Source organism: Calonectris borealis, chromosome 11 (assembly GCF_964195595.1).
Source record: "Calonectris borealis chromosome 11, bCalBor7.hap1.2, whole genome shotgun sequence".
NCBI lineage: Eukaryota > Metazoa > Chordata > Aves > Procellariiformes > Procellariidae > Calonectris > Calonectris borealis.
In genome coordinates, this window is record NC_134322.1 from 14,084,837 (window position 1) to 14,112,550 (window position 27,714).

The following is a 27,714-nucleotide window of genomic DNA, read 5'->3' on the forward strand; positions in this document are numbered from 1 at the left end:
ACATGGTGTAGTGGACATGGTGGTGTTGGGTTGACGGTTGGACACGATGATCTTAGAGGTCTTTTCCAACCTGTATGATTCTATGATTCTACTACATTTGAAACATAAATAAGAGACTAAAATGTGTACAGACTACAATCTTAACTATTTTATTTATACATTGTACTCTTTTTCTGACTCTTTATCTTGATGATTCAATTTTACACTCTCAAATTCATTATTTTAAGCACTTCTTATGTTTAAATGGTATGTTACAGGTAGTATTACCAATAAATAAATAGTACTATGTATTGAAGATCGATTTTATAGAAGTTCCAAACAAGTGTGGTTAATATTCCCTCTATTTCCTAAGTTGGTTTCTTTTCTGAAGGAGCTACTGCTAGAAACAGGGTGAAATACTGCTGGGTTGTTTACACTCTACCTTATCAGCGAAGTGTTGGATGATGAAAGACGTGTTTGACATCCTCGGCTTTTCAAAGAGTGAGTTTTTATTGACAAAATTATTATATAGCTTTTGAAGCCAGTTTTCATCTGTTCCATGAGGTAACTGTAAAAATGAGAAGGGCAATCTCTTTAACAAAATTCTGTTGGACTGTTAAAAACAGCAAAACTGCTTACTGTCAATCAATACTGTCTGAATAAAGCATCTTTAGTGAGTTACGAGGCCTGATAACAACCAGTTTTTGTCTTTTCAGACTAGCCAGTGGCTCCCTGTAGCAAATAATTTTAAGAAAGAAGGTCATACTAATCGGCAAATTTGCTGGCTGGAGTTAATTCTCTGATAAGTCATAAATCATTTTGTCCTGAGAAGATGCTACCTGCAATCAGGGACAATCTGATCCCTGAGAATGCTAATGAGCAGAACAACAGATAAACTAATGAATTAGGGAATATTCCCTAATTTCTCCCATATTATTCCATGGTTTGGATTCTGAGAAGTATGACTTGCCAATATCACCAAAACACCTTTTAGAGACCATTTTAACAGGTCTCACCTTTCCCTGCCCTGTTCTTCACTGACAAAGCTACTTCAGTAGGTTCAGAAGCCTAAGGGAACTACATACATATGTAGAAGAAAGAAAATATAGATTCAGGAATTGCTAGTCAGGAGAGAACACATAGGAAAAAATAGGAAGACTGAAGAAGAAAAAGCAAAGATGTAGGTTTGGTGCATTCAGCAAGACCTTACCAAAAAGGAAAGGAAGACTGTTTTTTTTGTATCAAAATCAGTGATTCATGGAATAACTGAATTATAGAAATATTGGTGGAAGAGACCCCTGGAGACTGGGTAGTCCAAATGCCTGCTCGGAGCAAGACTACCACCAACACTAGGTCAAGCTGCCGTTTGAACTCAAATCTGGAAAGTATCCAAGAATGGGGATCCCACTGTACCTCTGCTTAACCTGTTCTAGTACTGCAGTACCCTCACAGTGAAGAAATCTAGTTGCTGGGTTAGCTTCTAGGTAAGAATCTAGTTTTAGGTTCTTAATTTTATAAGAGAAAAATACACTAAGTGGCTTACAATTAAAATTCACAAATAGAGGGCAAACATTAATGTTCCTTTTATGAGGAAAATGCTCTACTTCCATTTAGAAGGACAAAATACAGATTACAAGCCCAACTTGTAAAAATCTATCTAGTTTTCTATGAGCTCATAAATACAAGAATTTTTAAATTACCAAGCACTCTTCATCCAGAAGTTCTAAAATTCCCATTTTAGCTTCAATAAGGTCAATGACAGGCTGGTTGTCATAGAAGTCTATTAAAGTCCATGGGATATCTTCCTTCATATATTCTTCTTGTTCAAGTTTAAAGACATGCTAGATACGTGAAAGTTATGAAAATGTAAGGTTATAATTAAGGAAGAAAATACATACAACGTGTGCATGTGTGGTGCTGTATATATAAGATAGAAATAAAATATTTATGTATTTTGTAGTATACTATTGTCTGTCTTGTAAGAAAATAAACTCAGAAATTTTCATTTATATATCTACGTGTGTGTATGTATAGATATTAAAAAAAATATATTTTTATATATTACTGGATAGCCATTATCCAGAAATATCCATTCCTCAGATACAAATAGCATTTGCTAATATCCATTATTGATAATCTCAAAACTGAAGCAAAATAAGATAAAGAACTGTAACAAATAAAAGAACATACCAGGTTAAATTGCTGCTGCAGTTTTTCATTAGCGTAATTGATGCAAAATTGTTCAAAACTGTTCACATCAAATGTTTCAAAGCTGAAACACGTCAAATAAGAAAAAAAAAATCCCTTGATGTTTAAATACAAATAGTACTATACTTGTAAGACTTCAGAGCTATCCTAAAATTTTTAAGAATATTAAATAGCCATAAGACTAATGAAGATGCTAGGGCATTTAAAAACTTCCCTAGAAGTTAATGTAACCAGACATAACAGAGTTAAAAAATCCAGAGTTAAATCTAGAAGTATCATATCAAAAGTTAAATTTAAACCTCATTCACAAAAAATACTAATACTTATAGTTGCTGAACATTTCCTCTACTCTGGATGCTAAAGAACTTACATGATTATGACCTTTTAGTAAAACAAACCCCTCCAAATTCATTAGCAGCACAAAAAAGCCTCTCATCAACACCAAAGAAAAGGTACAACTTAAGGTAAATTTGTTTTCAGAGACATTCTTACCCATAAATGTCCAAAACACCAATAAAAGTATGTTGTTTGCCAGGGAACTGCAAAGCTTGGTTAATTCTTTCCACAATAAAGTCAAATAAATGAGAATAGATCTTCTTTGCCAGAGCATCCCTTGCATTAACAGCCTGAGCTCTTGTCATTGGCTTTATTACAGTCTCTGAGGTAGTGATAATCTTTCGGTGGCACAACCATTGTGCCATTTTGTCACAGTTTAAATCCAGAAGTTCACAGAATATATTGAGATGCTTATCTTCCAGCTTTAAAGAAGAGAAATAAATATTGTTAGTTTACATTTAGTACTTTAACTGTTGTCTAGACAGTGAAATCCTGGCACCACTGACATCAAACTATGACTTTTATTTTTACATAGACAAGGGGCCCCGTTCACTTCTTCGTCTGGAAAAATATCAAGAAGAGCTAAGGCAAATAATACTGGCTAGAGCTCCTGATATAGGAGAGAAAAACTTAGACTGCATGAGACGCTTTGGATTAAGACACTGAAAGAAAAAGTTACTTTAGTCTACGTTCAGGTGTCCTTGCTTTTTAGAATGTGTAGTCCAAATGCCTGCTCGGAGCAAGACTGCCACCACCACCAGGTCAAGCTGCCGTGCTATCTGCTGACTGTGCAAGTCTGAGCAGCTTTGACAATGCTCTGTTTCCTGTAGCCTGCAGATAGTCCCAAATGGCTTTTCCAACAGCTGGGGATCAACTGGATACGGGGTTCTCTTAGCCACATTCTGCCTTTTGTTCAGACTTTCTGAACACGGGCACAAAACAGGATTTGCATAAACACTCGCTGTGATTCTATACAGATGAAGATAGAGAAATCTCTCAAGTTTGGTATACCAGATTTAATGCTGCTTTGAGCCCCAGATACGAGAAAAACTATTGCTAAAGGATTTTTGGCATAGAATATAAAAGAAAATGTTGGTATCTGAATGAGCTACTTCCTTACACTGATGGATGATCTTTCATCTCCAACAGCTGTTATTTTCACGTTGCCCAAGTGTAGGATTGCTGCCAGTATTTTAAAAACATCCAGCTGAAAATCCCCCTTCAGACCTAAAAAAAACCCCAATTCTTCATTATTTTAAATACTCAGAAACAGTACAATTAATTAAAATAGCACAATGTTGGATTACTTGCTTTGCTGTGTAGCCAGGAATTGTATAGCATCTCTGCAGACTACTATGCAAAGCCTTGGTTCTGCCTACTTTCTGCCTGTCCGATCCGATGAGAGATTAGGCATAAATTCCTGTACCTCCGCGAGTGCCAGCTCAAGTCTGATTTGGCTTTCACAGAAGCCATATACAGGCAAAGAAGCTTCCAATTCCACTTCTGTCACAGCATGTTAGCTTAAGGGCCAAGAAGACTCCAGTCCTTAGTGATTTTCACCGTTACCAATGAACACCAATTGCTAACAGCCATTTGCTCTTGCCTAGTACTTTTAAAACAGACCAACAGTGCAATGGATAAGCTATGAAAGAAATTATTTTGGTAATTACTACTAACATTTTGGACATTTCAGAAACAATACACCTTTGCCCACTTCAGAAAAAAGCCAGGTTTTATATCTATTGAAAAGGATCCCCAAAAATTTACCCAGTAAGGCAAATGTCTTCTGAGTCTCCACCATATTTGCTCTGTCATCAACTCCTTCTATTTCTGTGCTGCCACCCATTCTTGTGTAGTTAAATTCTTCTGCGCTTCCTATAGATAAGAAGCAAAACTTGTAATGTTGGAAAATTCAGGACTGGGGATAGCCACTTGTTAAAGACTCTTGTAACACCAGAAAATTAAAGATGCTGTCAGATGACAGCTCTTCAGCAATGAGCTGGAGGCCCTCTTTTTCTGAGAGAAATCCATGTGCCTAACTCAGTTAAGCTGACACAAATCAGTATTCATAATTCCTAGCAATCTTAATATTTGATCTAACAAGCAAACAGGAATGAAGACTGAGTAAACGTATACCTAAGGTCTGCTTCTCCCGGGTGGCATTAAAGCTTCTCTTAGATAAATGAATCAAGCCCCTAAACTGTCATTATGGCATCTGTCACTACAGAAAGTATTAGAATAAGATTTTCAAAGACGCTTCGGTACTTGATCAGGCACTATTCAAGTTACTAGGGATTTGCTACCAAGTTCAACACAAGCAGGATTAATATCTAAGTGACTTAAAAATGCAAGTCCAATTGTAAGTCTGTGAGATTTATGTTACAAAGCACTTAACATCCTAGCATTTGAAAATCCAATCTTCAAAATACTGCGCTGCAAACATGAAGAGTAGGTTATTTTCTTGAGACCTACCCAATTTAAGATGCTTAAATTCAGGTTGCATAGCAGATGCACACAACTGATAAAATATATGGTAGTTTCTCTCATTCTCTGACTGTAAATTAAAGCAAAGAATACCATTACAGAAAGAAAAACAAACAAACAAACAACAAACAACCAGAAAAACATTCGATATTCAACACTCCTGTAAAAAGATAATGATACTTGAAGGCTAAATTCTGCTGCAACATAGTTTGGCAAAGAAATTGCCCAATATTAAAATGGCACATCTTAGATTTCAACAAGAGCTTTGAAAGGGATAAATTCAAGTATACTTTATTTCCATTACCGATATGCTGAGTTCTTTCCCCAAGGCTGTTACTCTAATAATTTCTTCAGCCTGAACGACCATCTGCTAATAAGAACTGACAAATACTGTAATGAACAACTGTGTAGGAGTGTCAGCTGAAATGCTGCCCTGTGGCAATTCAGAAAACTCTCTATTTCCAAATCATCCTTCAAGCAGCAGATATATAGAAGTATTTTTCATAGTACTTAAAAAGTACTTACAATACTGCTAAAAAGCAAAACTTCATAAAAATTAAATGCTTTCTTTAGCAGATTATCACAATTATGCTCTGACATTGTCACATGGAGTAAGCCCTGGCCTTATAAATTTTCAGCCAGTTTTTTACCAAGACTCCCTCTGCCCTATACACGCTGCTCCTTTCCAGATACAATTGGCACGTGTTACTATTGTGACTGAAAGTCACAGATTTCTCAAATGCTTCTTGTACTTATCTCAGGGAATTGTCCCTGAGATACATCCTCCACTGAACATAAGGAAGAACATGGAATAAATTAGTTTCATATTATAAAAAAGATTAGCTCCTATTAAAAAATAAATTAAATGTTGATTAGTTCCTATTAAAAAATAAATCAAATGTTGATTAGCTCCTATTAAAAAAATAAATCAAATGAACTTCACATAACATTTTCTATATGAAACTAGTAAAAGATAATACATTAGTAGCTATACTGACATTGACTGGTTTAACTTTATTTTACCCACCTGAAAGACAACTCTGGATTTCTCAAGCAGGTATGTTCTCATGTTAGCTCCAATGATTTGGTAACTTTGATCAAAACTGATTTCAGTGTATTTTCCAAATCGACTGCTATTATCATTCCGCGTGGTTTTTGCATTGCCAACAGCCTATGAAAATGATAAACTTTTAGAATTTGTTTTACTAGCATCTTTCATAAGATTAACTTTCTCAAAACATGATTCAACTACAAGTTCCTGAAATCTCCAGTGCTCAAGGATCAACCTCAGCATTGAGCTGTGAGATTTAAATTTTGAGGCCCAAATTTGAAAATAAACCTCAAGTCAAATAGCATAACACTACATAAACTGAGAATTAGAGAAACTACATTTTCCCACCATAAGGAACTTTAACCATTTTCTACTGCGATTCATAAAAGCAAACAAATAACTTGTTCAATATTGTTTTCCCACCATCTAATTAACAGGATGCGGTCAGATAAAACTCTGGAGGCAAACTAGTGCCTCCAAAGGGTCACTGGTAAATTAGGCAGAACCTGGGTGTTCCTGAAGCTGACTGCCTCTTTCCATCGGTAACATTCAGAGGCTAAACTTCTAATTTATATATCTAACTCGGGCAGCTAAAACATCCCTAAAGGTTTCAAACAAAGATGCTCAGCAGCTCTCAGAATTCTCTCCTTGATGAGTACAGACTTGACAGATACTCTCTGAAACTTACCTCGGTTATTGGATTGGATGCCAGTACTTTATCCTCCACATGTACATTGCTGCTTGACTTACTCACAGTGGCAAAGTATCTCATAGTGTATCTTGCAGACACAGTCTTTCCAGCTCCTGATTCTCCACTGACTATAATAGACTGATTTTTGTTATTTCTAAAACCAAATAATCAGACAGTTTAAATCAGACATGTCTAAAATGCATGCATAAATGTAAGAATTATATATATGAAACAAGTGTATGAAAACACAACTGTGGTCAACTCTCGTATCAGTTCCATCTTTCATCTGTTCTTCTCTTTTACTCCTCTTTGGTTGTAACCTCTATGCTGATGTAATTGCTATTCACTCAGCTAAGACAGTGTTTTGCCCCTCATCTAGAACGAAGAGTTATGAGTTCTAGAAATTCCTCAGCTGGTTAAGGAATTACTCCTCCTCTAGTTAAGTTACTCCTCTAGTTAAGTCACTCCTCTAATTAAGTCCTCAATAGCATTGAGAATACTCAAAGGTATTCTTAATAGCCAGTGGCACATACACAGTTAAATTAAATTACAATTAACACTGACTGCCACTAGACTTCAAGTGTTATTTATGGACATTAAACAACATACTGAACCTTGCCATTTGCTTGTATGCTTCTTCTGCCACAGCAAATATATGTGGATCCATGTCCCCCATGTTTTGCCCACTATATGCATGGATAATAGCATCTCCATATATTGGTAACTGTTTATAGGGGTTTATTGCAACCAAAATTATTCCTACAACCAAGTGTACAAAACAAAAATAAAACATAGGTTAGTTCAATGAAAACTGGCAACAGCAGTTAAACTGATACAAAGTTGCAATATTTTCTAAACTAGGTAGGAGATCCTGATCAACAAAGAAGTCTATACGCATACAAAAACTTGAATGAGTTAAAATACACTTAGAAAACATGACTCAATTATTGCAAACTAACCCAAGATTATTTAAGAATTTTTTTTAAACCTTGCATTTGATTTTACTTACCACTGTAGGTGTAGATAAGCTTAGACTCCACAAAACGAACTTTAAGATTGTGTAGAACAGCTGGTTCATGGAGATAACTAAGTGCAGTGAGATCATTTTCACCAACAAGTATGTCAGGATTTCGTAGGGGTGGCAAAACAGCTGGATCAACAGGGTAATTCAGTTCCTGTCAACAAGAATGACATGAAATATCATAAACTGCATTATGTTTGCATAAACACAAACTGATGTTCTACCTTTACACAAAGTTACAGGGTTGATGGAGCTCTGTCTGATCTTGTATTTCATCAATTCCATACATCTCACTGAACTTAGGGGACTTGGAGATCATGAAAATAAGATGAGGCCCTTGTTGTTTATTAAAAAGAAAGCTACATTCTCTTTATTTACAATATTTTGTATTGAAATCTGTAAAAATGAGGAATGCGTTTAGCTCTCTAAACACATGCATATTTCAAGTACAGATGAAAATCGTAGACCAGCTGCAACTGAATGAAAGTAAACACCTGGTCAGAACTTAAGTCAGCTCTAAAACTATCCTCGCTTGCAACCCTTCAGTTTTCTTTCTACAAAACTTAAAACACACTTCTGTTTCTTTCAACAAATCCATTTAATCATACATTTAACACTTGTCTTTACAGAACAGAAATGCAGAAATACTGTTTTCAAAATATTAAATCTGTAAAGAACTCAGATACTAAAATTAACAGATCTTACATAAAGAAACAACTTTAGGGAAAAAAGCAACAGCTAGCTCTGTGAGAGATAATTATGCTTGTCTTGCACTTCGGATTTACGTCAACTTAAGATGAGTTTCAGTGCTTGTTTCAAAACTGAAGTGATCTTTCTTCGTCGAGGTATCTGTTCTATAATAATGTGATACAGAGAGTGGCATTGCACTCTTCATACTTCATACAGGTAACAGCTGTTTACTGTACAAATTTCAATATGATAAAATTCTGGTCACTGCAGGGTTAGCATAAAAGAAAATACAGACAAGTCATCTAGATCCCATAATGGTGAGTCCTATGTTTCTACATAAACGTATCTTAGCAAACCCCACAATAATTAAGGCTTTTTTTCTTACAGTTCCATCTTCTAATTGCACATGGAGAAAACGGTCTCCAGCTTTGTAGTTTTTTGTGATTTCTGCAGACTGCCAAACTTCTTCATTATCAGGGATCCAAACCCTATTGTACTACAACAGAAAAACAAGATAATAGTTAGCTTAGCTATTATCATAATACCAGCCTAGCATAAAAAGATAGTTTTCAAATGTCAAGTGTGACCTAAAAGTTGAACTGGATGCCAGGACTTTTTGGGATTACTATTAGCTCTGACCCTTTCAGCGGGCTATATTTTTGTGTTTTAGTTATTCTTCATGAAAGAAAGAAATAAAAAAAGAGAGAGCAGACTCATTAATCTCAGACATGCTTGTTCTACTCCTGTTTAATGTAAAGTCTGCAGAACAACAGAGCGCAGGACTCTGAACAAGGGCCAGACTGTTGCCAGGCTCTTCAAACCCTCTAATACTGAAAAAGGAGAACGAAATACACTTCAGGCAGAGCCCTGATTTCTAGGAGGTTTCAAATGAGCAAGTACCAGAGAAAGCACCTCACTTAGTAGAATTCAGACAAACACTTCCCTGAATTCAAATATAGGATACTGAACTTAGAAAGCATTTTGCCATGGGCACAGATGTATGTACAAGAAAGACTCCGCACAGTTACCTCTGTTCTAACAGGACTGAAGTGCAACCTCCAGACATCTTCCCCTGTTCTAGGGCGAACTTCTAAGACTATTGGCAGCTTTCTTTCTCTACAAGCAATCAGCTGGCTTAGCTGAGCTCAGTCCCAGTAAGGTACTTTAGCTCTGCCTCAGGTAGAAGACATCCTTCCTAAAAGCACTTATTTCCAACGGAAGCAGATGAATTGTGATTTTCTTTTAGGTATTTGAAGAATCGAGACAACATAATTGCCTCTAGCCTTCTGAAGCACAAATGTTTGAATGTAAATTACACTGTTCGAACCATCTAGTTCTCCTATGCTGAAGTTAAAATGCTGAAGCATTAGCAACATATTTAAATGCTCTGCCCTAGAAGCTATAGAAACAGCATTCCGTAAAAGGACATAACACAGCTGGCAGCCTCAGTAAGCCAGGAATTTCTTCACTGATGTGGAGTGTGTCCTTCTTGTCCTGCCAGGGTTTAACAAAGCGGCAGCATCCCTAAAAGCCTCCCTAATGCATCAACCATGCATTAATATATACTGGTTTTAGTAACATTGAAATCTCTTCTGTTCAGGGATTTGCAGTTTGAGATCACTTCTGACACGTCACGATCTTCCTTAAACCTTGGTGCAAAATATTTTTCAAACCGTATAGCGTGTATCTCAGATGGCAATGAAGGTAACACTGAAGACTATATTTGGATGTAAGGAGAGGATGGGAGAAAAGACAGTGACATCAGAAAAAAAGCCTGAAAATCACCACTGCATGCTAGTACTGAGTTTCTTATGGGCCATCTCTCCTCTAATTTGTGATGAAGTAACACTAGAGAGCACAGAACCATTCAGTCCCTACTTGCATAAGCAACCATGCCATATAATCTCCTTCCAGCATCTTTCTGTTCTGATAGCCATAACCCTTCATTTAATTCCCCTACCCTAGCTATATTCATGGTCAGTTTAAACCAACTATGTTTAAACAAACCCGTGAGAACTGCTGCAGCTGCTTATTTGAAAAATTAGCATTAGTCAAGGATTTAATGAAGCGTTAGCATACCCATAGATACCTTGGAGACTCATATATCTTCTCACTTTGGTGTTGCAACTGTTGTTTTTGGCACAAATGACTTTCTTCCTCTCTAATTTGGAAGAAGCCGTGGAAGCTGCAGCAGATCCTTAGAACATGAGGGTCTCTGCCCCGAGAACGCCACTGAACACACCGCCAACGGTGGGTGCCTACAGAGGTCCCTACAAACAGTAGCTTTCTCAACTCTAACCCCTGAGGATCAACAGCAAACGATTTAAGATAAGAGAGACTTTCACAGGGATGTCCTGCAAGTTAGCTTGGGTTGCTCAGTGACCTCTCCAGTTGAGTTTTCAGATCTCCAAGAACAGCGATTGACGTTTCTGGTCAACCATACCAACCTGGTGTCTATGTCAGGTGATGAACACTAATCGAAACCCCAGACGCTTTCATGATACCTCTTTGCTGATGCCTTCAGGATGATGGAATTTTTTCACGCAATATCCAAAATCATAAAGACCTTTTCTAAACAACCCCAAACCACTACGATGACAATATTTTCATCTATCCGACCAAAGGGAGAAAAACCCAGCTCCACAAATATCTATTTAATGGGCAAATGAAAGACATGGCTAAATGAAATCAGTTTTAACTTTGCTTTTCTCCATGTGTAGCTGAGTATAAATTGACTTTTGTGTCATTCCTACACTACGCTGATTTCCTGGCTTATAAAAAATACTTACCTATTCACAGCTGTTAAACTGAATTCTTTATTTGCGATTATTCTGTGTGAGTCAAGAATATCACCACCAAATAGCCTCAGGGGCACATAGCGTGTTCCCATGTGAGAAAGCGAACTGCAGCAGGTCACGGACAAGAAAGGGAGGAAAAAGCATGTGATCAAATTACTGATCCTTCAGAAAAGCTCCCTGCAGTTCCAGGAGCCTCCCTCGGCAAACGTACCCAGCCTACCGAAGCTGGCTTTTTCCAAACCCTGCCTTTCAAGTAAACAGAAGAGTTTGCTCGTTTTCGTATCCAGTTACACCCACGCTCCTTCCTCCCCTTCACCTGCGTAACATTATTCCCGATTAAAAAAAGCCCATTTGTTCTTCCAGCTGCTCAGAGCGCGGTACTGACACCACAAATAAATAAATACCGCTGCAGCACAAGGCTACATAGGAGGTTATTACGGCAGCTGCTTTTGCGATAAGAGATACAGGCTTATAAATTAGTAATGTATGCATGCTATTTTTGTTATTTAAAGCTAAGTAAACAAATTATACGTCAAATACTCTGGTGACTACAGGAAAAGTGGCAAACATTGTGCAAAAAATATAGCAGCCGCATTAAGGAGGAATAATCTTCGTTTTAGTGCCAAGGTCTGCCAAAACTATTCAATATTTGCATAAAAAAGGAGCGAGCACTTCGCGATTAAGTGGCTAGGGAAGTGCTGTTAAACTTCAAAATTGCCTAATCGCTGGCTAGCACATCAGAGAACTACACCTAAAGCAGACCAAAAGTCTCAAAAAGGAAGTATTTGTCTCAAAAATAGTAAGTATTTTCCCATGCTGCCCGGGATTTTATAGCCGCTCGGACTTGCTTTAGCTCCGCTGTCCGGTACCGGTGATGCACCCTCACACACGGGGGCCGCGTTCCCTCCCTCAGGTCCAAGCCAGTAACACAAGTGGCTCCAGGTTTTCATGCACGGCCGCCGCAACCCCAGAAAGCCCAAAAAGTACAAGCGCGCTCCGGCGAGTCTGGCATTTCTGGTCACCCCTTCCCTTCCCTTCCCCTTCCCCTCGCGGGGCGGCCGTCGCCCCCTCAGCGGGCGCGGGAGAAGGCGCCCCCGCTTCCCCTCAGGCGCCATGGCGGACCGGTACCCCTCCGGGCCGCTCCCCGGCCCGCTCACCTGGGTGTAGAGCTCGGCCAGCGCCATGGGGGCAGAGCCGCCGCCGCTCCGGGCCGCCCGCGGGGAGAGACGTGGTGCAGCAGGTTCCGCAGGGGGCAGGTGGCCGCGGCGTCGCGGTCCGCCCCCGGCCACCGCCCCCGAGGCGTGGGGAAGCGGCCCGGCCCGGATGCCGGGCCTGTCCCACCCGGGCACGGCCCTCCCCCGCGGGGAGGAGGGCGGCTCCCCGCCGCAGGCACAGCTGAGGCGCTCCACTCGCCACCGTGACCCGCAGCACCCGGTTAAAGCGTGTGTGGGGCTTTTTATGCGGGCAGCTGGCGCGCTGGCTCCTGAGGTAGGTAAGTATAGTGGAGGTGAGTAGTAGTCCCAATTATCATGAACAGGCGCAGGCCTTAAAGCGATCCTGGCAAAGCTGGCATCCTGGGTACATCCTTAGGGATTAGGACCCACGGCCTCTCCCGCTGCCGGAGGGATCAGAGGGGAGCCACTCCTGACCGAGTAGGGAAAACGACAGAAACCTTCATCACCGTTCTATAAACGGCCATCAAGGGTTTCTCTAACAACCTTAGCATAAGATAAAAATAAACAACTCGGAATGCGTTTACTAAGCTTAGGGCACTAATAGGTGTTACATTTAAATATCCTTCATGAGAAAGAAGATTTGAATAAACGTAGTACCTGGCTTGGGCAGGTGGATATAAGCCCAGAGGCCCACTAGCCCTGCCTGGCACCAAAGAGCTTTGATGGCACGGAAGACAATGTTTTAGCAAAGTACAAATCTTAATTCTTATTTCAGTAACAGTTAATATTTGGTGACAAAATATCCTAACAGAAGTGGGTTATGTCAAACAAAGTCTTTTCAAATATGCACAGCAGTTTATGACACACTGTCGGTATCTGGGTGTGTATTTATACAATCCGCGGATTTTAACCAACTCCCTTGGCCATCAGCACCAAGTTTCCCATGAAGATAGAGGGAACTCGTGTGATCACCTGGGGAATATGCCAGCACACAGCTTATGAACAAAAAAACAAACAAGCAAACAAAAAACCCCAAAGCAAAGCTTACGGTTGTATTTTTATTTGGACATCTTCCAGTGATAGCTATTAGGCTACAGTTTTTATGATGCATACATTTACTAAGTACAACATCAGACACTACAACAGATCAGAGCTCAGGTCATTCTGACAATGTTTTGGTTTTCTTCTATGTACTGTAGTGGCATCAAGTGAAAACCTATGTTTAAAGGCTTTTATTTATCACATGAAGTATCAGCATCTTAAAAAACCAAGTGTTTACTCATAGTTTTTGAAATATGTTCAGTTTAAATCACAAATTACACAGACCTTCAAATTGCAAATGCTGGTGTTTCCAAGTTGGGAACAAATGTCACTGGATATCAATCCACTTTTCAACATTGAAGCCGATCCTATTTTTTTTGTGTGATAAAAATAGATTAATCACATTTAACGGACTTAAGCACTTTCACATTCCATCCCAGACTGAAGTCTGAGAAGCAATTTTTCAAAATTTGGATAGAAGACTGTGTCCTAAACATCAGAATAAAATAATCACTGGAATAAAAATACACCAAATTGAATGAGGTAATTATTGTGCAAAATCTCTAGAATAACTGTATATAATTCTAAGGGGTCATTGACAAGTATTTTTCCAGCATCCGATAGAATCTATCATAGCAATAGATAATAAATTAAAATATAAAAGATATGTCCACATTAAAAGAGCATAACAATGATTCAAAGGAAAAAAAAAAGTTGTTAAAATAATTCTGCATTATATTCCATGGTTAAAGAGATATTAGCCCTAAGGTGAAAGATATATTATACACTGACACTAAAATTTTACTTTGGAAAAGTGCATGTAAAATACTGCCATGTAAAATATTAGATGAATTACCAATTACACATCTATTCCAACTTAAAAATATTTTCCTTTAAAACATGTCAAGCAGCATATACTTTTAATGTGATATAAAAGTAATACCAGTCAAACCACTGAGTTTAAGGATAATACCTATAAATTACTAAACACTACTTTTTTTAAGGAAACAAGATACAATAAGGCTTTTTACAGGTAAACAAACTTAAAAAATAAACAAAAATACATTTAGGCATACATTTTAATACACTAATGCTTAAGTAGTGGATACATTTCCTGATCTACAGTATGAACATACTGTAATGCCAATTGTTTGTTTTTCAACAGGAGAAAAATTTTGTAGGTCAGCATGTTCTCACGTATTTTCTTTCCTAACCTTGTTACTGGATGTGAAGGCTTTCCCATTACATTCTCACAAGTACAGTACCCCCAACAGTCTGAAAACTACATTATACCTTATTTGGAGCCACTTAACAGTAGCTGTAGTTTCAGAAATCAAGTAACATTTGAAAAAAGAGTGTTTGGTATACCATGCACAGGAAAACAATCTAAATCATTTAGCAAAGATCATTGAAAACATTTATGCAATGCAGTATTAGGTTCTTGGAAGTATGGCATGATCCATTAAACATAATATAGGGTGTACACATTTGAAAATAAGACGACATGAGCATCTTAAAATGATACTGACAAAGTTTAGGTTGTCTTTACTACTTATTTTAGCAACCATACAAACAGCATGTCTACCTCTCAAGTAAAACACAAATGTTTCAGTCTGCTTAACAGCAAAATTTCTTCTGTGAGTTTGCAGGCAAACAGATCAGTACCAAATAGTCTAATAGTGTATCTCTAGATTATTTCTTGATATTTTAAAAGAAATTAATGTTACTGCTAAGTTGCTAATTATTATAATACATAAAAAATATTGTACAATGTAATTGAGCAATGTGTGTGGCTTTTTTTTACATGTATATTTGAGCCATACACCACAAACTACCTGTTATAAAGTTCAGAATTGGAACCTTCAGCAAGGCTTCTGCACTTACGTTGCACATTGTGAAATGTGAATTCTATATAGCAGATGCAAGATGTGTGAGTCAGAAAAATCCTTCCAATAAGATGTGCAATATCCAAAATAACTCAGTTTCTCATTATGCACTCTGGATCTCCAGCCATTAAATCAGCATGAATCATAGTCAAATGACAGCATCATAGTCAAAACCTACTTAACGTTCTTGTTAGTCAACCTTTCAAAGAATGAGAGCCTTGGGCTACTGCAGAAATTTTCTACTAAAATTTTTCCTCTCAAATTCCTGTATGAAAGAATAGTTTTCTTCTTTTTTTTTTAAGTGGCAACAAAACAAAAGAGATTATACTCAAAATACACACTGTCATCTCTGGGGCAAACAAAGAAGAACATTAGACAGACTACAAAAGCTAAATAAATACTAAAATCATTATTGACTTCTGATCATTTGCTTCAAGATGCTGTATTTTTAGCTAACTACTTTTAAAAATAACTAAACATGTAATTTCCAGTGTGCTACTTGTGCTTAGTTACCATTTTCCTCTACAGGTGTTATTTGATACCACTTGCAAAAATCCAGTTAAAATAACAGACTGCATCAGACTGTAAATAAGGTTGACAACAAAAACCGAAATATCTTATTTTTAGTGCCTAGTATGATACTGTCATACATTTAAAAGAACACAATATGCAGCAGCGATTTAGTATGCTTGGTAAACCACAGTACTAACAAATGAACACCTAAGTTATAGCATATAGTAAGCTATAAGACTTATCACTAGAATTTATGTCAAACTGACATAAATAAGGAAGTGGTCTAAGAAATCATTTTATACATTGCCAGTTTGTGTTTCTCCATTCCAGTTTTTACAAATTAAATGTAACAGGCTCCCAAGTGACTGTGTATTCTACTACAAAATGCCTTACTTTCAAGTCTTCCATGTTCAGGACTGTGACTGTCCCTCTTGGTCCCTGCCTATGAGAAGATTACATATGGAGTTTAATTTACACTATTTAAATATGTTACTAAAGATCTAAAAATGTCTCTAGACAATTGAAGACACAATTTTTGTCCAAGCCCGATTTCCATATTTTGGAAATGTATGAATCAGTGATGTCCTCATAAATGCAATGACTGAACACAAATGCACATCTTTCTATTAGCCTTCAATCTGTGGTGCTGTTATGTAGTTTTCCAGCTACTTTTACTACAGATCTGGGTATATACAGACTGTTTGTTCAGAAAATGTGTTTTCAGTGGCTCACTATGTTTTAGCAGATAAAGATATCAGGCAACTGATTCTCCATCTAACACTGATGGTATATCCTTGGGATCAGACACGTGATATGAAGCCCAGGCCCAAGCTGGCTGGGATCTGAATGGTTTCTAATGCCAGAGAGGATGGATTAAATGGGAAAGTAACAGGAAAGATGTGTTTAGCATCCATGAGCAACTGAGGAGAGTCCTTCCTGTCTCGCAGGCGCATCTGCAAAGATAAGAAAGTGATTACATTAGCATTTAGCCACTTCATTCATTATAATCATCTTGCAAAGAGGTAGTATTTCATCTGTGCTTGCAGACACACACTCTATGCTAACTTGAACCAACGCATTTGCAACAATTGTGCCATTAAACTGCAGTTACTTTCGTCATTTTCAGTTCTGCATATCTTCTCCTTACAATGCAATCTGAAGATATTTAGATTCCCTGCAAAAGGAAGAATTTGCCCACTATCTGGTAACTGCATCTTTTCAGTATGTGGAATTATAGTTTTATCTCAGTTCCCTTCCCAATCTCCCTTATCCTGCTAGTATTGTAATTCAATTTCTAACAGACCAGAAAGATCACCTTTGTTTCTTTTATTTTGCTCTACTGGCTGCTTTTCTTTGGAGTTTTCAAAACGTTTCATTTTCATCAATATCTATAAAACTAGAAGGGCTAAATGAAGAACTTTGGAATGAACATAGGCCTCAGTTTTCAAAGCAGTTGGAACTTCTCATGCAGACACAGGTCTGACAAAAGTAAATTTGCATATATAAATGTTACCACTTGAAAAGCTGGCATACAAGTGTGTTTACATACACAAAGATGCATAAGCACAAAAAACTCTCACCTTCCAAAAATCTCATGCATGCTGACAGCGAAACTAACATTTTCATGCAAGTCTGGAGGCAGGAAGTTGTGATGGCTTAAAATTTTAAGGCTGACAATCACCTTTTCAACATAGCTAAAAAACAATAGCTAAAAAGCCTAGCTTACGTCAGGTTCCTGAATGTATTTCAGGACACAAGCTATTTTGGCTTATCAGAGGGTTTGTTAGAAATGGTCAAATGATTTTTGATGAAAAGATATAGCCATACCTGTATTGTACGTATAAATGATACCAAGACTCTCTCTTCAAACTCATTAACTGGAGTATACAAATTCAGAACTTTTACAATCTGTGAAGAGGAAAAACCATTCTTAGGTTCATTTTACTGATGAATCAACAGATGCATCCATGGTTACTAATAATATACTTTTAAAATTAGCTATTTTTAAAAGAAAATTCTTTCCAAGTATTTGAGGTTTTTTTTGCTTTATTGATTCATACAGAATTCCATCACCTGCTTAATGCTGTATTATATGACTGCCTTCTTCAGAACATGGGTTCTTTGGAGATAGAAACTCCAAAATTCTACATGTGCGTGAAAAATACTGAACTATGGAAAAGTCAAATGATAAGTAACTGATTGTGATCCTACATCCCCTAGAAACATGCTGTATTTTTGTCCCTAATTTTGACCCTATAATTATGACCTTCTGTAGCTTCTGTAGCTTAAGTGAATCTTACGACTTCACTGTTTTTCAAAAGAGTGAGCTATTTCTCTAAAAATAGGGCTAAAGCCACTACAAGAAAGAACAGCAACACAAAGACTTTAAATAATAATCTGGGTTAAACATGTAAAACTTATTAAAAATTCGCTGTGTTTACATGATTCTTTTCAAAAAAAAAGCACAACGCTTTTTAACAAAGCTAAAACACTTGAAGCATGTGGAATTCTAACTTCTTACTTCAGTACAAAACCAACAGATTTTCCAGCAATGTGAATTATTAAATCAAAACGGCTATATCAAAGCAACCGCTAGTGCTGATGCCACTGTGAAAGAAATGGAGAAATTTCTTCCTTTTCCTAATGGGAATGTTCAGTAATCATCAAAAATGCTGGGATCCAGTTATTCCTGTACAAGCTGTATGCAAATGTAGCATGGTTAAAAAAAAAGTTCAACTTTTCTGTACAAAATCTAAGCTTTCATAAATAGAAGTCTTCAGCTGTTTCCTGAGATACATTTGGTTCAGCCTTTCTGAGGCTAATGGGTACAGTAACTTAACACTTTTGTTTGCAGACCCTGAGACAACAGCTCTGTGTGAATTGTCCATTAACTTAACTGGATACTAACTCCGATGGCCGAAAGATAATTTCCTAGTATCCTAGGCAGACCTGCCTGGAGTACAGAGGTGTCTTAGAGTGAACAGTTTTTCCTACGGATTTTCACAACTACTACACACTGCACAATCTATTGAGCTTCCTCTCATTTGATCAAAACTTATCTCAAACATCAGACCTCAGAAAAGATCTGGTCCTTTTTTTTACCCCTCCAATTTAATCTGTTTTAGTTTAAACAAAGTAAGAAATCTTCAAAACAACGTAAGAAATCTTTGATCCATGTGCGACAGCAGTGCTGGCAGGCATAGCAAATACCAACAGAGCAGAGAACTGCTCAAAAATGACAGCAGAACAGACAATGAGAGTTTGCTTACCTGGGCAGTGGTCAGTGCATTGCACATTGAACAAATGGCTTCTGCATCTTCATCCGTTTTCTTTTTTACTTGCAACAACTGTGCAGCCTGGATGAGGGGTTCCAGTGTTTCTTTAGCCCCGCTATTCATCAAATTTTTATCACGTAGCCATTCTTCCAGTTGACTCACATTGTATCTGTACAAAGAGGTAAGAGTATCAAGACACTAACACTTGACTATAGTTAAATTGAAAGCACGTGCAATTTCTCTTTTCCAGTGTTTCTTCTTTGTCCTTACATGCTTTTCCTTCACACTTGTCATTTCTTGTAATTTTGTCTTCATACAGTTTCCTTCTGATTAAGGCAGGAAATTTTGAGTTTCAAAACAGTTAGAAACTATGGCCAAAGACTTCCACTAACTAGCTTTTCCCATTTGTTTTTGTTCTTATTAATTGCGGGAATGTGACAAGTATAAGAAGAAAGGCGAATGAGATTTTGTCCACGCAAATGTGAGGCTTTTCAAGGTTACTTGAGGGACTGGAATGCCTTGGCTAAATTTCCTGGCATATGGCAGTAGAATGCATTGGACAACTGATGCCAAATGCAGGAATAGAACAAAATGGCTTTACCGCAGGATGCAGCAAACTACAGCGTGGATGACCACAGCAGGTATCCACTGAGCCACCAGCATACAAAGAACGCAGCAGGCATGTTTGTTATTCTTTTCTAAAACCTAAGAAAGCAAGTACCAACCACAGTTCTGATTCCTACTTGATGATGAAATACTTTTATTTTGCTTCTACCACATTTCCTTGAAAGCCAGGTAGGAGTTCGCCTAAATTAACCAAGCTCTTTTTAACTGAACCACTCAAAATCAGTTTAACAGCATCTGCAACTGTTTGTGTGTGGAAAAATAAATATTCGAAGTGTATCTGCTATTCCATCAAAATGATGTTCATCAGAGTCAAGAGTTCACTAAGATTTCCAGAGCACATTCAAGAAAAGTTTAAAATGAGCTCTCCCACCTTATCTGCATTCCTTTGCTCCACGAGCACATGTCCTTGCGCAGGAGTAGATTATTAAGCGTTACAGCCCCAATGATGTAGAACATCTGCTTGACAACCTGTTTGATCAGCTCTGGATCCATTCCGTGCTGACACATCACTGAATGGAAAGAGTTCAGCTGCCGAATAATGGAGTCCAACGTGTAGGTTCCTTCATCAGCAATGCTGGATGTTCTCTTGCGCAGCCCTGTTGGTTTCACCCCTGAGACACCTTGGATAGTCTCATGCTCCAGCATTCCTGAAACTGCATTTGATTGACAACATTATTATAATGACTGAAAATTCCTATAAGAAAGCATATTGTGCAAGATAGAAAAACTTAGTTTTTACACAGAAAGAGCAGGCTGGGCTTTCTGCTAGCCACGCTTTGCCATGATTTCCAGCAATTCTCTGTATCCCACTATGTTCCGCAAAATCTAAGCTTACAGGGATTTTACAAAGATTTCAGCATGTCTGTTTGAAAGGAAGGTCTAATTCTAGCTCAGCAAAATACTTTTTTCCTCCCATGGTCATGTGAGCAGCAGAGTCAGCAAACCAAGAGCTATTTCATTCTTCTAAATGGTGTGATCGGAAAGCGTAATGAAAATTTGTGTGAGAATACTGTCTGGTAAGAAAAATGAAAAGTACTTTTAATGAAAAAAATCTCTCTGAATGTAAGCTTCATCACTGCTAGCTATTTCATTGCTGATTGCTGTCCATAATGACAACCAGCCATTTTTCTCCATATTCATTTTAATTATGAGTTGTCATGTAATTATAGTCCAGTTTTTCCACAGGATATTTCCCAAAACACAGGGCAACCCATGTCAGCCTGTCCTAACAGTTTCTTCCTATAAATGCATGATGTATGACAAGTATGAATAAGGTAAATCTATTTATTCTGCCACTGCCAGAAGAACCAGCCACAGTTTAGTTTTCCCTCTAATCCAACCTGTCCCGTGTAATCCTTGTCATCTACAAACAGAATACCAAAAAACTATTAATAGTTAGGAAGAAATACAAGATACAGCATATTACCACCATCACAGTTTTCATTTTGGTACTGTGGTGTGAAGTTTAAGGAATTCAACTTTGCCTTACCAATCATTGGTTGCAGAATGTTTTCCAACACTCGGACAAGTTGTTGGTAGATCTGAATAGCCAAGTCACTCAGCACTTGTCTGTATTCAGCTAAATCAAAATTAGTGAGGCAGTGTTCATTTTGACGAGGTGTATTATGCTTCATAAACCCCTGAATTCATAAAATAACAGAAACAAATGCTTCAATAGAATACAAAAATATTACAGAAAACCAGTTTTGATATTTTTTCATGCAACTGACAAATAATACTTTCAAAATAATACACAGCCCCTCAAAACTTTAATTTGGAAGTTCTTCTGATTGAGGCTAATGCTAAGATTTGATTTTCAATTGTGACTTGTGCCACGTCTGCTTCCCTGTGTTGCAAATTCAAATATCTGACACAGGAACAAACTCTACCAACTTTCTGGCAGGTAAGACCCTTCCCTCCCACTCCAGCATGGGCATTCTCACCTAGCATTTATAGCCAAAATCCCAGTTAAGAATGAAGAAGAAATTAGGCATACCACAGCCTCCAAACATAAATTGGTCTGCCATACTGTGGTTAAAGGGCTTAATACAGCCTTTTTCATAGAAAGTTCAGTGAATCATTACTAAACACCATAATGGTCGCAGCCAGATTCTTCTACTTAATCTGAGTTGGCACTTTCGGGAGCACAATGTCATCTAGCCTCTGGGCCCCCAGCGTGCAATAAAGGGAAACTGGTTCAAATCTTATCTCCCCGTGCTTTCTGCTGACATCATCACCATCATTCCAAAAAGTGTAGCTGTTTTAAGAGACTTTGACTAGATATTGAGATATTACAGGAATTTGTAAAGAGTAGTGCTCACAATAGTACTGCAGAGCAAAAGAAACCAGAGTAGGAGCACTGCTTACCTCTTCTCCACTATATTGCTTCAAACAGTGCAAAAATCGGCAGGTGTTAGATAGCCAGAAGGACACTGTTTCAAAGTCATCACCTCTTTTCTGAAGATAAAAACAAACACATTTCAACAAAGACTGCTAGGAGGAATAAAATAATAAAATGTTAGATAAACAATTAAACACTTAAATTCTACTTTCTTGTAGCTACTCAGATTCTGATGTTGTGCAAAACTTTGTGTATTTCAGTAACATCTTAGAAAAGCAAGGTTTTTGACAAAATACCATTAAACACCCTCCCTGTTTTCTGTAATGTTTTTCAAAAACTTTCAAAATATAATTTCCTCCAAAGATACGATCCTTCTGTGTTTTACAGACCCATCCTAACTGCTCTGTGCAGAAATCACAGGGCAATGTGACTGTATTCCCAAAACATTCATCCTGTGGCACAATGACTCTTGTGAAGAGCCCAACACAGAGGATGGGAATGATGCAGAGCCAGCAGGAGGAGCAGAGAACAATTCAGTTTGCATAAATGTCACTTATGTCATAACCATTTTGGCAGCCTGATATGGAAAACAAATAAAACAAAAAGCCCTCCTTGCCAGAGACCATAGAATCTAGTATATGCTGAGTAATTAAAATTTCTAGAGCTCTGTAGCGTGCACTCCATTCACTTAAATACATCCAAAAGTTTTTAGGAATATCTAAGCTCTTACAGGATTGTTTACTAAATGTTTTTTCCAAACATGTAGCTTGATTAAATGCTTGGGTTTTCAGCACATCTTTATTTAATAACTGTAAAACTCCATGAAGCATAAAGCATATTTATGTCTTAATATTGCTTTCAAGATACCCCTGGAGTAAACTCTCCTAGCCAACTCATTGCGAAGACTTCAGGCAGTAACATATTATCATCAATGTAATCTGTAGGTGAAGCAAATGAGGAAATCTGTGAACCAAAACTGCAAATGAAGCATTTTAATTAAGTATTCTGGATTAGAAAGACTCACTATGCAAACTTTGACTGCATCCAAAGCTTTACAGGTATAGCTTCAGAGGAGGAAGTCTATTCAAAATAAAAAGAAGGTATTTCTTTTTCCACTAATTCAAACCATCTGTGGTATTACGTGGATAAAATGCTATCACTATAATTTGCTGCTTGTTAACAATTTTTTGTAACTTTGGTGAGAGGACTTTACTGATCAGAAATCCAATTTATTGAAAGTCTTTTCCTCACTCCTCTACATAAAATCAAAAGCAAATTTTCAATTAGCGTTTTCCTAAACCAAGCAGACTAACTAACCTTCAACACTTTTTTGATGCCATTGATAGTAGAAGTCAACAACGACCGCACTTTTTGGTCATCATTAAGGTAATCCGCATGGCGTACACACATGAACAAAATATATGCTGGTAGTCCTGGAATCAGGTTGACGGCTACCCCACGTGGTTTCAGCTCTTGGGAAAAACAAACACACATTTTTTTTTTAAGAATAAAGCCATTGGAAGGTGTTATATGTGGTAATCACAACCTCCCCAGTTAATTGTATAGACATATCTATATATGGGCAGTGCAAACTAAGAGTAAAACTAAGAAGAGCCACTTTCTTGGTAAAATATCAGAACAGAATAAAACATAACTGCCTGCTAAAAAATATGCAGACACATTAATATATACTATACTCATCAGGAAGGATGATTAGATTACAATAGACATTTAGGAATTTTAGATAAACTGAATACTGTCAAAACCAAAATAAGCTATTCATTTCATAATGCAAATTCTGTGTTCTTATCATTCATTTTTCAGAGTGTGTGGGAGCACAGGAGGCTGCAAATGAGAAAGATACTTACCTAAAATAAGATTCTTGACAAGTTTTTGTTCATCCTCCTTCTTATATTCTAACATCCCTTGGAAGTCCTTTTCTTTCCGTGGAATGTTAACTGGACGAATAGGTTCATCGATGATTTGTCCAGGTGATATGTTCTCCATCTGGCCCACTTCAGAGGAAAAATGAAAAGAAATTATATAATATAATATTTTCCAGTGAAACCAATGCACATCAGATGAAACTATGACATTTCTAAGGAAGAACTCCAGCACACAGAACTAAGAAATGTTTTTCTTTGGTTCAGGGCAACACTTAGCAACAAAACTCACATTAAACAAAAAGACAGATTGTTGATAAATGTATCTTGGGGTAGCATTCTTCCTTTGAAGAACAGTGGAAGTGTGTGAATGGCATCCATTAATACAGACTTATGCTGATTTCCTGGATTTTATCATATAAAAGCACAAAGGCGAAGCGATAGCCATTAATCACTTAATCCCAGATTAATACTGCAAGGGTCACTGTTAATTGTTCTGCAAAATGCCAGTATTTTTCAAGCTTGGTGTTTGTTACCTATTGTGGTAGGTTTACCTTGACCAGCAGGCAAGCACCCACACACCCACACTGGCTCAGCTCCCCCCAGCCCTCCAGCAGGACAGGGGAGAAAATATTAAGAACAAAAGTGAGAAAACTCATGGGTTGAGATAAAGAAGTTTAACAGGTGAAGGGAAGAGGAGGTGGGCGAGAAGCAAAGCAAAGGCAATCACTCATGCCCCCCCGCCCCAGGGGAACCGATGCCCAGCCAGCCTCCAAACAGCAGCCACCTTGTATGCAAAAAGCCCCTCTTCTGGCTCCCGACGTTGGGTGGCATGGAATATGGAATATCCCTTTGGACAGTTCGGGTCAGCTGCCCCGGCTGTGTGCCTTCCCACCCGCCCCAGCTTACTCACTGAGGGGGCAGAGTGGGAAAAAAGAGAAAGCCTTGACACTGTGCAAGCTCTGTTCAGCAACAGCCAAAACACCAGTGTGTTACCAACACTGTTTTAGCCACAAACCCAAAACACAGCATCATACAGGCTGCTATGAAGAAAGTTAACTCCATTCCAGCCAGACCTACTACATCTTTCTAAGTTAGTTAGGTAATAAATAGACTGAACTACGTTTTCAGAAACATTTTCCCACTCCGTATTTTGTATGAATACTACTGTGATTTTGTCCACAATAATAACCAGACAATCTTCAGAGACTTCTAAAAACAACCTTAATTTGAGTAACCTTTCAAAAGGATATATGAAGTATCCACCCTGTTGCATACAGTGCCTCATGGTATCACATTCAACACCTACACTCCACTTGATTAGCTGCACGCTTGTTTTTGAAAAGCAAAACTTGGCTTCATCACATGAAAGCTCCATCCTCTTCTCACACCCCTCCTAGCTGCATGCAATCTCTACAAACTATTGCACATCCTGTAAGTGTGCTAAACGTGTGCACCTGTCAAATGGGATAGAAAATGCAGAAATCCAAACCGGAGTTTGAGGAGAGCTGCCACTAGTTAAAGGATAATATACTCTTGTTAATCCAGGTTTAACTTGGTATCACTGTTCTTTTCAAACACTGAAGCACCGAGGACTACACAGTCACTAATTTCAATCTCAGTACTCAATAAAACAACTCATTAGGCAGTGAGCTTGTTTCTGGAGGAAGCAGATGACCATAAAAAGCTTATGAAAGATTAGAACCAGGATTATTTAAAAACAAATTCATACTTCAACTTTGTAACATTATTAATTGCTTTTAGCAATTAAAATTACTTTACTTATGCAGACACATAATAAGCTCTCAGTCTCACCAGTCCTAAGATCCTAAGGCAACTCACTCTGACGCTCATAAAAATAAAATTAGCTTAGTCCGTATCTCAGCATTCTCATATTCAAGTTTGGCCAGCAGCTCTGAAAGGAAACCTCAAGCGGAGAAAGACAGTCTCAGCATTCTTGGCACCAGTGATACAGAAATTCACAAAGGAAAATTGGCTAAATTATTTCTGCCTGGTTCGTATTTAGTATTGCTTTTGTCTTTACAAAAACAGATACTGTCTTTGAGTACACAAATAGGCCAGGTAACATTCTTTTATGTTTCAATGGTTTCTGCCTTCAGAGGAACATCAATCTCCTTTTACTTATTGCTTCAAAACATGACAAATGTTCTAAAGGTTTATAAAGGAACACACAGAGCTCTGAGTGCATCTCCTGTTTCTGGAATCAGTTAACAGAGGCTAATGCTACTGAAGACCTCATGCCCTCCCGACCACTAAGACAGATGGATGTGATGACAACGGGATCATAAAAAGTAAACCAAAATCTTTTTCCTTCCTCTCAAAATATAAAAGTACCTTCAAGTTCACCAATCTTCTTAGCAAATACTTTCAACTGTTTCTTTAACTTGCGAACAGTTTTGTCTTGCTTTTCAAGCTGCTCCATTAAATCCTGTAAATTAAAATGAGAGAAAGATTAAGATATGAGAAAGTGCCATAATGTGTGACAGAGACAAAATCAGTGCTGTTAGAATTACAAGGCGGTGAGGAAAGCTGAACAGTGGTGCCATCCTCTGGCTGAGGTTTGCAAGCTGGAACGCTGCCTATAACACAAGCCAAATATTGCAACTATTATTAAGTTATGTGTAGCATGACAAAGGCAAAGCTCTCAGGCAGGTATATTCTGCAGACACTCAGAACTAGGTCAGCTCTTACGGCAGAAGACATTTTGCTGCAAACACATCTCCCTAATGCTTTCTCCCTGCTCTTCCAAATGCCTCACGGAAGTAATTTTCTTTATTATTTAACAGCTAGGCTGTATTTCTGCATCATTTATTCATGCCTTCAGGACTGACTCGTTATTCAGACCTATCCATTTTATAAGACTACGAGAGAGAGATCTGCAGAAAGACCGTAACTTGCACTCAAATTTACCAAAATCATCAAACATCCAAACATACATCATCACTTGTAATTCTCTTCCATCTCCCTTGCTGTCATCACATTTCCTTAGACAGAAACTGGGGTCTTACATCTTTTTGTTCTGTACCTGAACAACACCTAGCACCTAAAAGTCCTACTCCTGCAAGAAAGCTGTATTTTCCTTTCAAAGAAGCACTCCCCAGAAATCTATCTTTGAATAATTCTGCGACCTATGGTAGTGCATTCATGAAATAATCATGTAATTAAAAAAGGGGAAGTCTTTCTAAAGGAAGCAAAACCTCAGGCTCAAAAAAACTGAAAGCCATTCCAGGTTAAGGGTTTGAAAGCAGCTTAAAAGAAAAATGCTTAACGTAAGAGACTATGAGCTCCTTGCATCAAAAGCATCATCTGGGAAACTACACCTTTCCTAAAAGTACTGAAAAATATTAGTGCAGCATTGGCAATGAATTTGAATTAGGCACAAAATTGCACTCAATGATGTAGTAAAGAGTTTACAACCTAATATAATATACTGGAGCAGTAAGATATTAGGACTGTTGAAAGAACAGAATCAAGCCCATGCTTCATCTTCAAAGTTGTGTTCAATATTACAAAAGAAATCCTGTTAATAACACAATATACTTATCATCAGGTATAATAATTTCTACTGAAATTAATAATAAAAAAATAGATGTAAGTCCAACAGACTGTTTTGAAAATATCAGTAAAGGGATATGATTTCTGAACAACAAATATGTGAGGAGGAAAAAAATTCTTTCTATGGTTCCTCTAAACA

At 37.8% G+C, this 27,714-nt stretch overlaps 2 protein-coding genes across 4 annotated transcripts in view; both read right to left on the reverse strand.

Moving 5' to 3' along the window:
• Positions 1-12,478, reverse strand: part of MYO5C (myosin VC) — a 35,639-nt gene extending 23,161 nt beyond the window's left edge. Inside the window, exons 1-13 of the mRNA XM_075160092.1 lie at positions 12,416-12,478; positions 8,846-8,956; positions 7,759-7,924; positions 7,364-7,508; positions 6,747-6,903; positions 6,035-6,178; positions 4,996-5,077; positions 4,291-4,398; positions 3,644-3,750; positions 2,680-2,945; positions 2,170-2,251; positions 1,680-1,820; positions 422-547 (exon numbers count right to left, since the gene is read on the reverse strand). Of these exons, the coding sequence (XP_075016193.1) occupies positions 422-547; positions 1,680-1,820; positions 2,170-2,251; positions 2,680-2,945; positions 3,644-3,750; positions 4,291-4,398; positions 4,996-5,077; positions 6,035-6,178; positions 6,747-6,903; positions 7,364-7,508; positions 7,759-7,924; positions 8,846-8,956; positions 12,416-12,442 (1,662 nt within the window). The 5' untranslated portion in view covers positions 12,443-12,478. The remainder of the gene's footprint in view (positions 1-421; positions 548-1,679; positions 1,821-2,169; positions 2,252-2,679; positions 2,946-3,643; positions 3,751-4,290; positions 4,399-4,995; positions 5,078-6,034; positions 6,179-6,746; positions 6,904-7,363; positions 7,509-7,758; positions 7,925-8,845; positions 8,957-12,415) is intronic.
• Positions 12,479-13,472: 994 nt separating this feature from the next.
• The window catches only part of MYO5A (myosin VA), a 97,682-nt gene continuing 83,440 nt past the window's right edge, over positions 13,473-27,714 (reverse strand). For all 3 annotated transcript variants that reach the window (XM_075160089.1, XM_075160088.1, XM_075160090.1), the window contains 9 exons: positions 26,355-26,448; positions 23,985-24,131; positions 23,434-23,588; positions 22,143-22,232; positions 21,265-21,415; positions 20,146-20,428; positions 19,143-19,317; positions 17,701-17,781; positions 13,473-16,826 (listed from right to left, as the gene is read on the reverse strand). In XM_075160089.1, coding sequence (XP_075016190.1) covers positions 16,674-16,826; positions 17,701-17,781; positions 19,143-19,317; positions 20,146-20,428; positions 21,265-21,415; positions 22,143-22,232; positions 23,434-23,588; positions 23,985-24,131; positions 26,355-26,448 — 1,329 coding nt within the window. In that variant the 3' untranslated portion in view covers positions 13,473-16,673. The remainder of the gene's footprint in view (positions 16,827-17,700; positions 17,782-19,142; positions 19,318-20,145; positions 20,429-21,264; positions 21,416-22,142; positions 22,233-23,433; positions 23,589-23,984; positions 24,132-26,354; positions 26,449-27,714) is intronic.